The 12,682-nt window shown below is 46.1% G+C and overlaps 1 protein-coding gene across 1 annotated transcript; it reads right to left on the bottom strand.

Annotated features, from left to right (window-relative positions):
• Window positions 1-3,420: 3,420 nt before the first annotated feature.
• On the bottom strand, window positions 3,421-4,254 carry LOC135804420 (uncharacterized). The gene has a single exon (XM_065318292.1). The coding sequence runs from the start codon at window positions 4,252-4,254 to the stop codon at window positions 3,421-3,423; it is 834 nt and encodes a 277-aa protein (XP_065174364.1).
• Window positions 4,255-12,682: the final 8,428 nt, after the last annotated feature.

Genomic DNA, 12,682 nt, shown 5'->3' with positions numbered 1-12,682 from the left:
GAATGCTGTCACTGATGTGCATGCATAAAAAATCGTTAGCACTCGTTTTGAACACTAACGATTATCGATTGCACTCTTAACGATCGATATGCGAGTTATCGGTATAATTGTTTCAGCCCTAATTTTTTTGCTCAAAATGTGCTTATCCGGGTGCATATCATTCTTCATAATTATTATAATTTTTTTTAAATTGAGGAACCGCCATCTTCGGTGCGTGGTACTGTAAAAGCCATCATTATATATAACGAAGTGCTACTTCTAACGAGTTAATGAGGAGAAATCTGTCATTAAAATAGAAATCGTTATACAGAAATCAATACATATACAGTTAGACCTCGCTTACCCGGTCCTCTTTTATCCGGATCCCTCGCCGTCCGGAAGAAAATTGCTCGTTACCAATGTGCTGGCATTATAGTCCCTTTTTCCAGGTGGCATAATGCTGGCATTATAACACCATTTCGCATGCAAAATTGGCATTACAAGCATAATTGCCGGTCAACAATGGTGTCATGCATGAAGCTGGCTAGGTCCAGTTTAGGCACCGGCGGATTGTGCCGGCATAATTATTGGCATAATTTGGTGGTTGAAAATTTGGAGCATAATTTGGCATCTTTTCGGAGGTAGGAGCATAACTACATGATTGTACCACAATTCTAGTATGTAAGCTGAGTACAATGCACCTGATCAGTGCTGGTGGTCTGCATGGTAGAGGGTTCGGAGTAGCCCTTTTCCAAAGATGCTCGCCACTTTTTTTCGCAACTTTCCGTTGTTTTGGAAGAAATCACAACTTTCTTCATTTTCACAAACAACTACTTCGCAACTTTTCCGCAAAGGTGTGCAAAGAAGCGCGCTGGAGGAGACCATCGACTGTGCAAGCTATGGTTATTGCTCTAGTAATTAAACAATTGAGGTATAGTTGATGTTCGGTCATGGTGGAAGGAGAGGTGGAGCTACGGGAGAGATGAGCTGATTATTCCCAGGGTGAGGGTGACATCGGTTGGACGAGTATAACGAATACGAAGACAGTTGAACATGATAATTTTCAAAGGTAACTCAAAATAATTTGGCAATAAAGATTACAAAAGAAATCAACTAATGATTAGAAGAAGTCATTTTTTCTCCTTTCCATGTTGATCTCTAGCATGCATGGTCATCTTGGTATGGGGATATTCATGTATTCTCTGTCCACCCTGCACTCACTCGTTGCGCACACATCCGCACACTCACTCATACGTGTACACCACTATTGAACACGTGAACACTGCCAGTGGGGGCCACCACAGCACAAAGACGACCGTCCAGCCTGCCTCAGGCTATGCACCATGTGCGTCTTGCAGAACTAGCCTCTAGAATCTGCAGCCAATCAACAACCAACACACAGCAAAACACAGCACCGACAGCCCATGATACTACAGAACCTGATTGCCATGACTTCACACCTTGGCACCTTCCCATCAAACCAATTCCATTGGCAAGAGCCACTGTCAAACAGACCTGATATTCTAGGCAGGAAAATAAAACTCCTCACCAACGTGGAGCTTTCAGTATCTTTGAATAAGTATGGCCACCACCATGCAGATGTCCATTTTGGGACAACCAATGTCCCATGACTGACAATCACTGAAATTCTGCTAATAACGTCTCCAATAAGGTAAATGGGGGGGAGGGGCACAACCATAAGTTCTCCCCTTCCCAGCACATCGTGAAAGCATCCACGGCCAAACATCCTGGATTCCACCAACGTGAGCAGAAACGAGGCAACTGTGCCGACTCTGCACTGGCAAAGCAGTCAACAGTGTGCGGGCCCCACAAACCGTCTATCTCGTCGAATACCTCAGACGACAATTTCCAGTCATCAGTATCCACTACCTTGGATAAAAAATCTGCCAGAACATTCTCCTCCCTTGGAACCCATTCTGGCACAAGTCGAATGCAATTTTGCCTGCAAAACCTGAAAATCCGACATGCAATCTCCTGCAGTTCTGGAACTTTGCTGCCCACCTGCAGAATACGAGCTGCCGCCTGATTATCCGTCCGGTGCCTACATTCCTTGCCTGCCAATTCTTGGACCACCGATTGCAGCACCAACTCGGTAGCCCTCAATTCCCTCCACGTAGAACTCTTCTGAGCCTCTAACACCTCTTCTGGCCAATTCCCTCTTGCAATCGTTTCCCCGCAGGACACCGCAAAACCTCCCCAGGCTACATCGCATCTGACCACGTGTCTACAACTGCTGTTATCTTGGGATCACCCACAACCAATCTTCCATGAAACTCATTGAAACAATACCACCAGAAGCTCACTTCTGCATAAGCCTCATCAGACCACTCCTGTCTATGAAACCAGCTTTTCCTCCTGAGAATCATGTCATACAATGCCCTGGTTCTCAACCTTGCAACTGGCCCAATGGCGAAAGACATTGAAATGATGAACCCAGCCAGCCTAGCACACTCTTTGGCATTCGGTCTCCTCTTGCTATGCAAAACCCTCAGAACTCTTGCCTCCGCCACACTTACTCTCCCGTGAACCAGGTCCAACACAAAACCCAGAATGGTAGGCTTCTGAGAAGGCAGAAGACACGATTTCTCCACATTGATCTTCCAACCCGCTCTTTCCAACGTTTCCGTGAGCACACCTGCTACCCTCACTGTCTCTTCCACAGTGCCCGCTCCTGCAGAGCCATCGTCAAAGAACATCATGCACTTAATGCCCTGAGCCCTCCAGTAACGAACCATCACACGGACCAGTTTGTTAAAAAGATACGGAGCAGTGGAGAGCCCAAACGGCAATGACTTGAAACAATAAAATTCACCTCCCCATGAGAAACCCAAATATTTCCAATGGTCCCTTGCCATATCAACATGGTGATAACCACTCTTCAAATCGAATGTTACAACAAAGTCGTCTTTCTGAAAAAGCTTCACTACCATCCTGATATCATCCAATTTAAACCTGAATTTTGCCAAACATTCATTCACTTGCCTCAAGTCTAAAATCAGTCTCAGCTTCCTAGCACCTTCCACCACTCCCAGCGGGCTAACACAATTTAACTCGGATTCGTTTACTTTCATCGCACTCCCGCAGTCTACCAGCCCCTTCACTGCCTCATCAACAAATTGTACATGCTTCCAACAGCTTTTCTGATTCCTTAAAAAACCAGACGGAGGGTCTGTTACAAACGGCAACGCATAACCGACCTCCAAAATACTAATAATCCAAGATGAAGCCCCCATCTCCCTCCAAAACGGTATGCACCGCTTCAATCTCCCATGCATCACAGTTTCACCCTCTGCCCAGATTTCCCCTTCCCCTTCCGCACCATATCCGCTTTCAACCACAACATCTGAATAAGTTTGAACACTCTTTTCATCATCCTCATCCTCATCATCATCATCAACATGCACATCAAACTTATCTTGTTCATCGTGGCTGCTGTTGCTGTTGCATCGGGAATGACCTGGCAGGTGCTGGGCCTGGGGCAGGCTGCGTGCAGTCCCTCTGCACGTGCCCCTTCCCTCCGCACCGCCAACAGGCCAGCTCCTTGAACGGGGCGCCGAATCCGGGTGGCTTCGGTGCGGCCGGCATGGTCTGAGCTCGAGCAGCCGCTCCGAGCCCGACCCCGGCTGGGCGGCCTCCTGGAAAGGGCTTGCCACTGCTCCTCTTCCCCTCCTTGGCCTCCGCCCTGGCCCTCCTCATCCTCCGCTCATCGTCCGTATCGGACCCGCACTCCATTTTACCATCATAAATGTTTGCGGCCGACCACCCTTCGGCGTCCGCAAACAGCAATAACTTGACTCGCCGCTGGAGGACGCTCTCACCTTCCTCTATGTTTCTGGCGATGTCCTTCTCGCCTCGACGCTCCGCCTTCTGCCTTGCCTTGACTAGAGGCTCCAACGCCTTACTTATCACGCAGAACTGCTCCTCGTGAGCCTTGGCCTTCCAACTTCTCTTTCTTGCCGCCGCCATCCTCTCGTCCTGTCTCTCCCTCTTCACCTGCTTACTTTCCTTGCTCCTCTTGCTCTTCTTGCTGTTTCTCCTCTTGCTACTTCTACTCCTGCCACTTCTCCTGCTCCTCTCTGACTCACTCTCACTCTCACTGTCACTCCTATCCTCTCTTTTCCTCTTACGACTAGACTTCTCCAACTTCCTCTCCAACGTCTCCAATCTCGCAGCCATCTCTCTCATCCTCCTACTCTCCTCAACATACCCTTCACTCTCACTACCACTACCACTCGGCGACACACTTCTCGACATTCTTTTCACAAAATAAAACTTTCAAATTAAATAATTCACAAACTCTCACTCAACTCTCCGCACAAAGACAAAAGAGGCCGACCCTGCACTCGTCACCTCCTTTTATCCCACACCGTGCTCCCTCGTATACCCGTTCCCGGGTGGACAGAGAACACTACTTCTCTGCTAATTCTTATACTGTGACGTCAACCGCAGAGAAGTGACATTTTTGTTGTACTAATGGCCACTTGCAAGTACCAAAAGGCACCATTTTCCGAAGTTTGAGGCTCCATAAGTGCAACAAAGTGAATATGTATCCCACGTGCGCAGTCAGACCTCGCTTAGCCGCTCCTCTTTTATCCGGATCCCTCGCCATCCGGAAGAACATAGCTGGTTACAGATTTACAGCATACGTGGTGCATCCAACATAACCGGTGTTCGGTTATCCGGTTCCCTCGCCTATCCGGATATTTTGTGGTCTGAAAATCGTGCATCTGAACCCGTCCGGCTTCGTCCAGAGACTTGGCGTTGCAAATCAACCCTCTCAGTGGATTGTTTCAGACAACATGCTCACCGCTGTTTTTAAAAGTTTTTTTCTTCTACGCTTTGGCCTTGATCCAAGACGGCCTTCTTAAATCGACTCTTTCAAACCGGCATTATGGAGTAGTGTGAGCATTATAAGTGGCATTATATCCTCATTATTATGAGCATTGCCTTTAGCATTATCGCAGCAAATAACTAGCATTACCCGCCCATGCCTAGCTGTTGGCGGGCGGTGGGCTGTTCACGGGCGGTGGGAGCCATCCTCTTCTGTACTACTCTTCATAACCAAAGGCAAGACCTGATCGGCGCTGGACATCCTGACAGAGGGACACGCTATGCTAGCGCTACCGGCGTGCTGCACCTTGATGATCGTGTAGGGGACAACTCAGTCCTTGAGGTCGGCCGCGGTATCGTGGGACAATCTGGTTGCGAAGGGTCCGATGTATGGTTCCCCAATCCCAGCAAATATGTGCTGCTGGTGAAGTCGAGTTCCACGCGGAAGCAGTCAGGTAACTGGTTGTTCACAGGCACTGGTGTAGCCGTCCGTGCCGACGGATGTCGGTATCTTTGTGCAGCCATAGGTTCCGCTGCATTCGTTAAAGGGGAAGTTAAGGCAAAAATTAAAATTTCACCAGTTGTAGTCTTCAGGGTACTGAGTCGAATGGTCTTGGTCCGAGGAAGCTGAGACGCTCCCTTCCTACTTGAATCCCAATCGAACTCGCGCACTTCCACCGAAACTGGGTGACTGCGCCCTACTAGATGGGGATTTGTATGCAAAATGTCACTAAAAGCGCCATTTCGTTCTTGTTAAAGCACGGATGACCGCGATTGGCCCATATGTTGTAGTCTTTTGGACGCTGAGTCGACTGGTTTTGGTCCGAAAATGCTGCGATGCAGCGTTCCTCCTTTATTCCCAATCGAACATGGTTGAAGAAGCGGTCACGTGGTCCTGGGTGCCGAAATCACCTGGTCACCACGCCAGCAGGTGACAACTTTCACACCAAGGTTCAACTCGAGTTCAACTCGAGTGACAGGACTGCACCCAAAAAAGGTCAAACAGGCTAGTAAGTTGTACCCTGCAGTGCAGGCACGATGACCAGGTGACTGGTGTACGCAGGAGCACGTGACCGCTTGTTCAACCATGTTCGATTGGGAATAAAGGAGGAACGCTGCATCGCAGCCTTTTCGGACCAAAACCAATCGACTCAGCGTCCAAAAGACTACAACATATGGGCCAATCGCGGTCATCCATGCTTTTATAAGAACGAAATGGCGCTTTTAGTGACATTTTGCATACAAATCCCCATCTAGTAGGGCGCAGTCACCCAGTTTCGGTGGAAGTGCGCGAGTTCGATTGGGATTCAAGTAGGAAGGGAGCGTCTCAGCTTCCTCGGACCACGACCATTCGACTCAACACCCCGAAGACTACAACTGGTGAAATTTTAATTTTTGCCTTAACTTCCCCTTTAAGCAGTACATCACCACAAAGGTGAATGAGTGGGTTGCTCAGGTTCAGCAGCTTAGTGAATTTGCTCGCTCACAGCCACCGGCAGTTTATTCAGCCTTTGTACACGGCCTACGCAGCAAGTGGTCCTTCCTTTGTCGCACTATGCCCGGGCATGTCCACCAAAAATACAGGCAGAGATAGACAGATCCGGACAAAGACGTACAGAGACGGACAGAGCCGGACAAAGACGGACAAAGACGCAAGTTGTGCGCAACTTTTTGGTTTTACAAATATTCGCTAACCTTTTCGTAACGGAACCACGAATTTTCGTTGTGCGTAAAGTATTCATTTTCTTTGAGTAACTGTTTCAATAGTATAGTACTCACCTTGACCAATAGACTACAGTGATGAGGAGGGAATTTCCCGACACACTGTGTTGAGCAGGAAGTGGTGCTGTCTTGCAGGTTTGTCGAGTCAAACTCGAAGGTTCGTTGGGCTTCTCGCTTGCCTGTGGCCTGAACGGCAGGCGTGAGCCAGAGCCAAGTCTGCACTCAAGTATCGTTAGTTGGTATCAAGTGAAAATATTTCGGCTTTCAAGGGTCGAATAAACTGTCCATTCACGTCGAAACAACTTTCGAGGAAACTGCCAAAGGAATAACACAAGCGGCTATCGCTATGTCAGCGACCCATGTCACATCGACTGGTTATCCTCTCGATAGGGAATGTCATGTAAACGTACCGGTAACAGGGAACTGAGGCTGAAGGAGAACAGGTTTCACAGTTTTGTTCCGAGACTCGAGGTGATAGATCTAATGGCGGTGACTCTGAGTTGTGATAGGTCAGTGTCCATGCAAGGTGAAAAATGCTCAATGTCTGTCAACACTGAGATCACACCCGGTGACTGTTGGCATGTTGCTAAGCCCCCCACAACCCCGGCCCCGTCAGCGCAACCAGGTGATAGATCAACATGTTGTTGCCTCGCAAACAGGGGCAAATAATTAGGGCTCAAACGATTAGTCCGATTAACTGGTTGCAGACCGGTTACGAAGAATTAACGGTTAACCGATAAAGATAACGGTTACGCAGTAACTTTTCAGTCAATTTTCCAAGTATCAGGTTGTTGCAAAGTGTGCACTTTCGCGGGCTGTCGCACGCGTACGCAATTTCTGGGCTGTCAACTTGGTCATATCTGGTCTCTTGGTGTGAGAGTATGTATGAATGAGCGTGCAAGAGAATGTAAATGTGTGTGTTGTACTGAATAGGGTACATTTTTTGAATGAGTATAGTCAAATATACGGTTAAAAAAGAGTCCGCAGGATTGCCGTGGCTTATAGGTTATTTGAAACTCGGATGTTGAGCCATAAATAAATGTAAAAGAGAAAAGGACATATGGATACGAGTTAAGAGTAACTCTCCATCACTGTAACATGATACTATATACAGTCAGAAAGTGCAATAACTAAGCACAAAACTGACAGAGTACTGAGACATTCGACGTCCTGACACCTAACTTCAACACATCTCCGTAGCGCTAACCGACAGCCTTCCAACTTGGAAGGTTCAAGGTTATGGAAAGACCAAAGAGGGGAAGGCAAGCGCAACGAAAACGAGCAAAAGCTACAGTCCCAACGGAACAAGGAATGTCGATTGTTACTGGACGATGACGAGACCTTCCCCTCTTTGGTCTTTCCATAACCTTGAACCTTCCAAGTTGGAAGGCTGTCGGTTAGCGCTACGGAGATGTGTTGAAGTTAGGTGTCAGGACGTCGAATGTCTCAGTACTCTGTCAGTTTTGTGCTTAGTTATTGCACTTTCTGACTGTATATAGTATCATGCTACAGTGATGGAGAGTTACTCTTAACTCGTATCCATATGTCCTTTTCTCTTTTACTTATAGGTTATAACCGGTTAACCGACCGTTAGCTTAGCAGTTAACCGTCTGGGGTAAAACCGTGACCGTTTGAGCCCTACAAATAATAGAACACCCTGGCGTGAAAGTAATAATCATGTTGGCCGGGGATTCACCCAAAAACAAGACGGGACAGTTCAAAGTCTTCCAAAGGTATTGCGCATTGCACAAACACCCAGCGGGTCAGAATTACTTGCCGTCACGTCTGCTCGGCATACGTGAAAGCCTACGCTCCGCATATTTGAAGTACCTACATGCACGTGAAATTCTGTCACAGGCTCACAGCCTGCCAACGCTAAAATTGGATATTTGATTGAACGTATAACTATAATCCCATTATCTGTGTGATAATATCAGTCAAGGTAGTGATCATAATGCGATCAAGGCTCAGGGGCTCAAGGTGAATAACATTAATTAACTCGATGACAATAATATGCACTAAAAATACATCAAGTATTTTTTAATCAATAATATTGTGTTCATTTTGCCCGTAAAAGAGGCTTGCAAAAAATTACTTTTGGGTGGCTTCACACTAGCAAAATACAACTTTGATTGCTGTGTTTATGTGAAAACCACCTGTTTCACAACTTGCTGCATTTTGAGATATGTGCCCAGTGGCTGGCTGTATGGGTGGTGAAGAAGAGAGAAAGAATAGAGGCAGTTATCTTGTGGCTGAGCCACACAACCGTTTTGTAGTGGATGTCCACATGTCCACGCACAGCACTACGGCCATAGCAATTGCATGTATTGTAAAAGCCATTATTCTAACGAGCCGCAAATAATTATAACGATTTCCTAAAATTGACCGGTTTACGTGTACCAAAGGTAACGAACGATTCTCACTCATTCTCAACGCTCACTAGCAACAGTACATGTATATGTAGCGATTTCTGTGTAACGTTTCGATTTTAACGGCGTTTCTCTCCTTGTTATTATTAGTGGAATTAGCACTTCGTTTTAATAAGGCTTTTACAGTAGCATGGGTATGGGTTAGGATTATTCCACAGTCTTCACTAGGGAACCGTAAAATACATGTACGGGCATTTCCTTCTCCCTGTTTCTACTGTGTGCACTACCCAGTGCAGCGCTGGCAGGCCTTATCAAGGAGTAGTACAATGCTGACTGTGGCACTACTCCCTGCTCCTTACACACAATGGAGGAGTGCATCAGTGGTTTTGAAACACTTGGGAAAAAATATTCATTGTGTTTACAGTATTATCTCTAATATAAGCACAGTCTCCAATAATAGAACACCTTGGGGCGGCATTCAAAAATAAAGTGCTCAGTCTCCATTATAAGCACACTGCGTAAATTCATTATCTGTACCGGCGAAAAAAACCCTGAAATGTGTGTGTCTAACATTAATTTGGCATGGCAACATGCCTCTGAAATGAGGTTGAAATAATAATGGAACAGTCTCCAATAAAGGAACGTCTCCATTAATAGCACGGGGCGGAGGTATATTGAAAAATAAAGGACCATGCTTATATTAGAGAAAATTACGGTATTGTGCCAGTAAAAGAGGCTGACATCAGTGGTACATACCGCACAGACCGATAGCTAATGGTCAGATGTTCATGCATGAACCTGCTTGTTGTGTATGGTACCAAGAGTAAATCATGTTCCCATGTATTCTTGATAATACATGTAATGCAATTACACAAGAGAGAGAGAGAGAGAGAGAGAGAGAGAGAGAGAGAGAGAGAGAGAGAGAGAGAGAGAGAGAGAGAGAGAGAGAGAGATTGGAAGCTTTGTTACAACTCTGAGTTTCACGTATTACTACGGTCATCAGGCAACGTGTAATGCAATTATGTTTTCTTTTACACATACCTTTAGGCTTCCTTTCGTTTTGTTTTCCTGTTCACGTTGAAGCCTGGGATGAATGCGTGTGTCCACAAACACAGCCATCTGTAGTTTGCACAATTTTCAGAGTCCAAAGCCAAACAATATCGTGGAATTTGTCTGCTGGTCCAGGAGAAGGTTGCCAATTGTCTCAAGATCAGGGAAAAGTGGAAAAATTCAATAAATTCGGATGTTGCATGTAAAGTTATCCTTACGGTGTATGGCCATTTCGATGCGTACAAGACACAAACTACAAACTACATGTGCAATGTACAAAGCAAAAGTCAAAGTTATTGAAAAGAAAAAGCACCAAGGGACTACAAGTTACGCTATAATGTCCACTAACACCACCAGTTACTGAACAATCAGCTCATGCGATAGCATTGCACGACACTCATTGCTCGTGCAATGTTATGGCATGATCTGATTGTTTAGTAACTGGTGGTGTTAGTGGACATTATAGCGTAACTTGCAGTTCCTTGGTGCTTTTTCGTTTAACGTCAAAGTAGTCTACCATTGTAGAAAGGAAAAGGACATATGGATACGAGTTAAGAGTAACTCTCCATCACAATTCGTTTTCGCAAAGCTTCCCCTTTCTTTACTTATCTTTGATATTTATGACCCACCCAAGTTGGGTGGTGTGCTGCTTTGCTGCTTCGAATTGTAGTTAGACCGCTTTGTCAAATATCGTACTGGTCTCGTCATCATCCAGTAACAATCGACATTCTTTGTTCCGTCGGGACTGTAGCTTTTGCTCGTTTTCGTTGCGCTTGCCTTCCCCTCTTTGGTCTTTCCATAACCTTGAACCTTCCAAGTTGGAAGGCTGTCGGTTAGCGCTACGGAGATGTGTTGAAGCTAGGTGTCAGGACGTCGAATGTCTCAGTACTCCTGTCAGTTTTGTGCCTAGTTATTGCACCTTCTGACTGTATATAGTATCCAGTTACAGTGATGGAGAGTTACTCTTAACTCGTATCCATATGTCCTTTTCCTTTCTACATTTATTTATGGCTCAACATCCGAGTTTCAAGTAGTCTACTATTAGAGAAGAAGTAGAGAGGACTACTGTAGGCAATACTGCAGGCAATACTGGAACTCAACCCGTGACCCTTTATTTTAAACGCTACTTGTGACCGTAGGGGTCGTTTGATAGCTCTCCCATGGACCATGGCACCCTTTTAGGCTTTTAGTCCACACCCTTAACCAAGAATTTTGAAGATGTCCCTGCAATTGATCTGCAGCCACTAACACTGAGTCGTGAAGTTATCTCTCTGCCTGTTATCCGGCTCAATCCAGAGTGGCCTCAGATTGCAATACCATACAGAGGTAGTGTTAACGGAGACACTGACCGAACATGATATGAGAGACTGACTCTACCCGGCAGGCAGCGAAGCTCAGAATTACTTGTAGTCAGTCTTGAGAGGATATTGTGGTGTGACTACGAAGCTGACAGCTGGCAGGAAACAGGGCTACTGGATGTGTGCGGTATGATCTACACCTTATGGCTTTCCTCTGGCTCACCGTACTACTGTTCTTCATCCGGCTTTCCAGTGTAGCCGCTGAGAAGTACTGAACTTCTTCTTTTCTTCTTCTCTCTTTCTCATCATGTTTCTCTTCAAGACTTGGCAACATTGACAGCTCTGTGTCAATTATACTCATAGAGCATTCTCTAAAGAGTCCACATCCGTTGCTTATGGATGCCTAGTACTGTGTTGGATGTTCTTCATCGCTGTAAATGATATTGGTGATCGTGGCGTTGTTTGAAGTGTGATGTGCGATGTTCGCATCTTTGAATTTACAGATACTGGTACTGATAGCGCAGATACCATGCCTAAAGTTAATGCCAGATGTATCTAGTATGAATATGTACACCATTGTCTTATTATACCCAATGACTTTGTACGATCGAGCTATGAATCTGATTGCTGCGTAGTGCAGTTACCGGTCCTGATACACAGATACTGACAGTTCGTTGTGCAGAACATTTTTATGTATTGAACATTTGCAGTCCTGCATAATATGGGAAATGTACTGTGAATGCAACATGTAGGCAGCAGTTTTTCAATGAACACTATCTCTCTCTCTCTCTCTCTCGCTCTCTCTCTCTCTCTCTCTCTCTCTCTCTCTCTCTCTCTCTCTCTCTCTCTCTCTCTCTCTCTCTCTCTCTCTCTCTCTCTCTCTCTCTCTCTCTCTCTCTCTCTCTCTCTCTCTCTCTCTCTCTCTCTCTCTCTCTCTCTCTCTCTCTCTCTCTCTCTCTCTCTCTCTCTCTCTCTCTCTCTCTCTCTCTCTCTCTCTCTCTCTCTCTCTCTCTCTCTCTCTCTCTCTCTCTCTCTCTCTCTCTCTCTCTCTCTCTCTCTCTCTCTCTCTCTCTCTCTCTCTCTCTCTCTCTCTCTCTCTCTCTCTCTCTCTCTCTCTCTCTCTCTCTCTCTCTCTCTCTCTCTCTCTCTCTCTCTCTCTCTCTCTCTCTCTCTCTCTCTCTCTCTCTCTCTCTCTCTCTCTCTCTCTCTCTCTCTCTCTCTCTCTCTCTCTCTCTCTCTCTCTCTCTCCGTGTATCCTGGTGGCGTAGAGTCTTACAAATGTCAGAATCCAGCACTGCACGGTGTGTACTAACGGCGCTGTATAGTCATGTGTCTGTACCAAACTGTTTTCTTCTTCACAACGATGCGGAGGCTTCTGTCCACCGCTTGGAGTTTCTAACGGTAGTACTCCCA

The sequence above is a fragment of the Sycon ciliatum genome, chromosome 1, assembly GCF_964019385.1.
Source record: "Sycon ciliatum chromosome 1, ocSycCili1.1, whole genome shotgun sequence".
NCBI classification, from domain to species: Eukaryota; Metazoa; Porifera; class Calcarea; order Leucosolenida; family Sycettidae; genus Sycon; species Sycon ciliatum.
The sequence above is the reverse complement of the archived record's forward strand: the minus strand, read 5'-3'. Positions and strand labels throughout refer to the sequence as shown.

Excerpts from the sequence above, each read along its gene's own strand:
- LOC135804420 (XM_065318292.1), bottom strand. The coding sequence starts at position 4,254 with ATGTCGAGAAGTGTGTCGCCGAGTGGTAGTGGTAGTGAGAGTGAAGGG.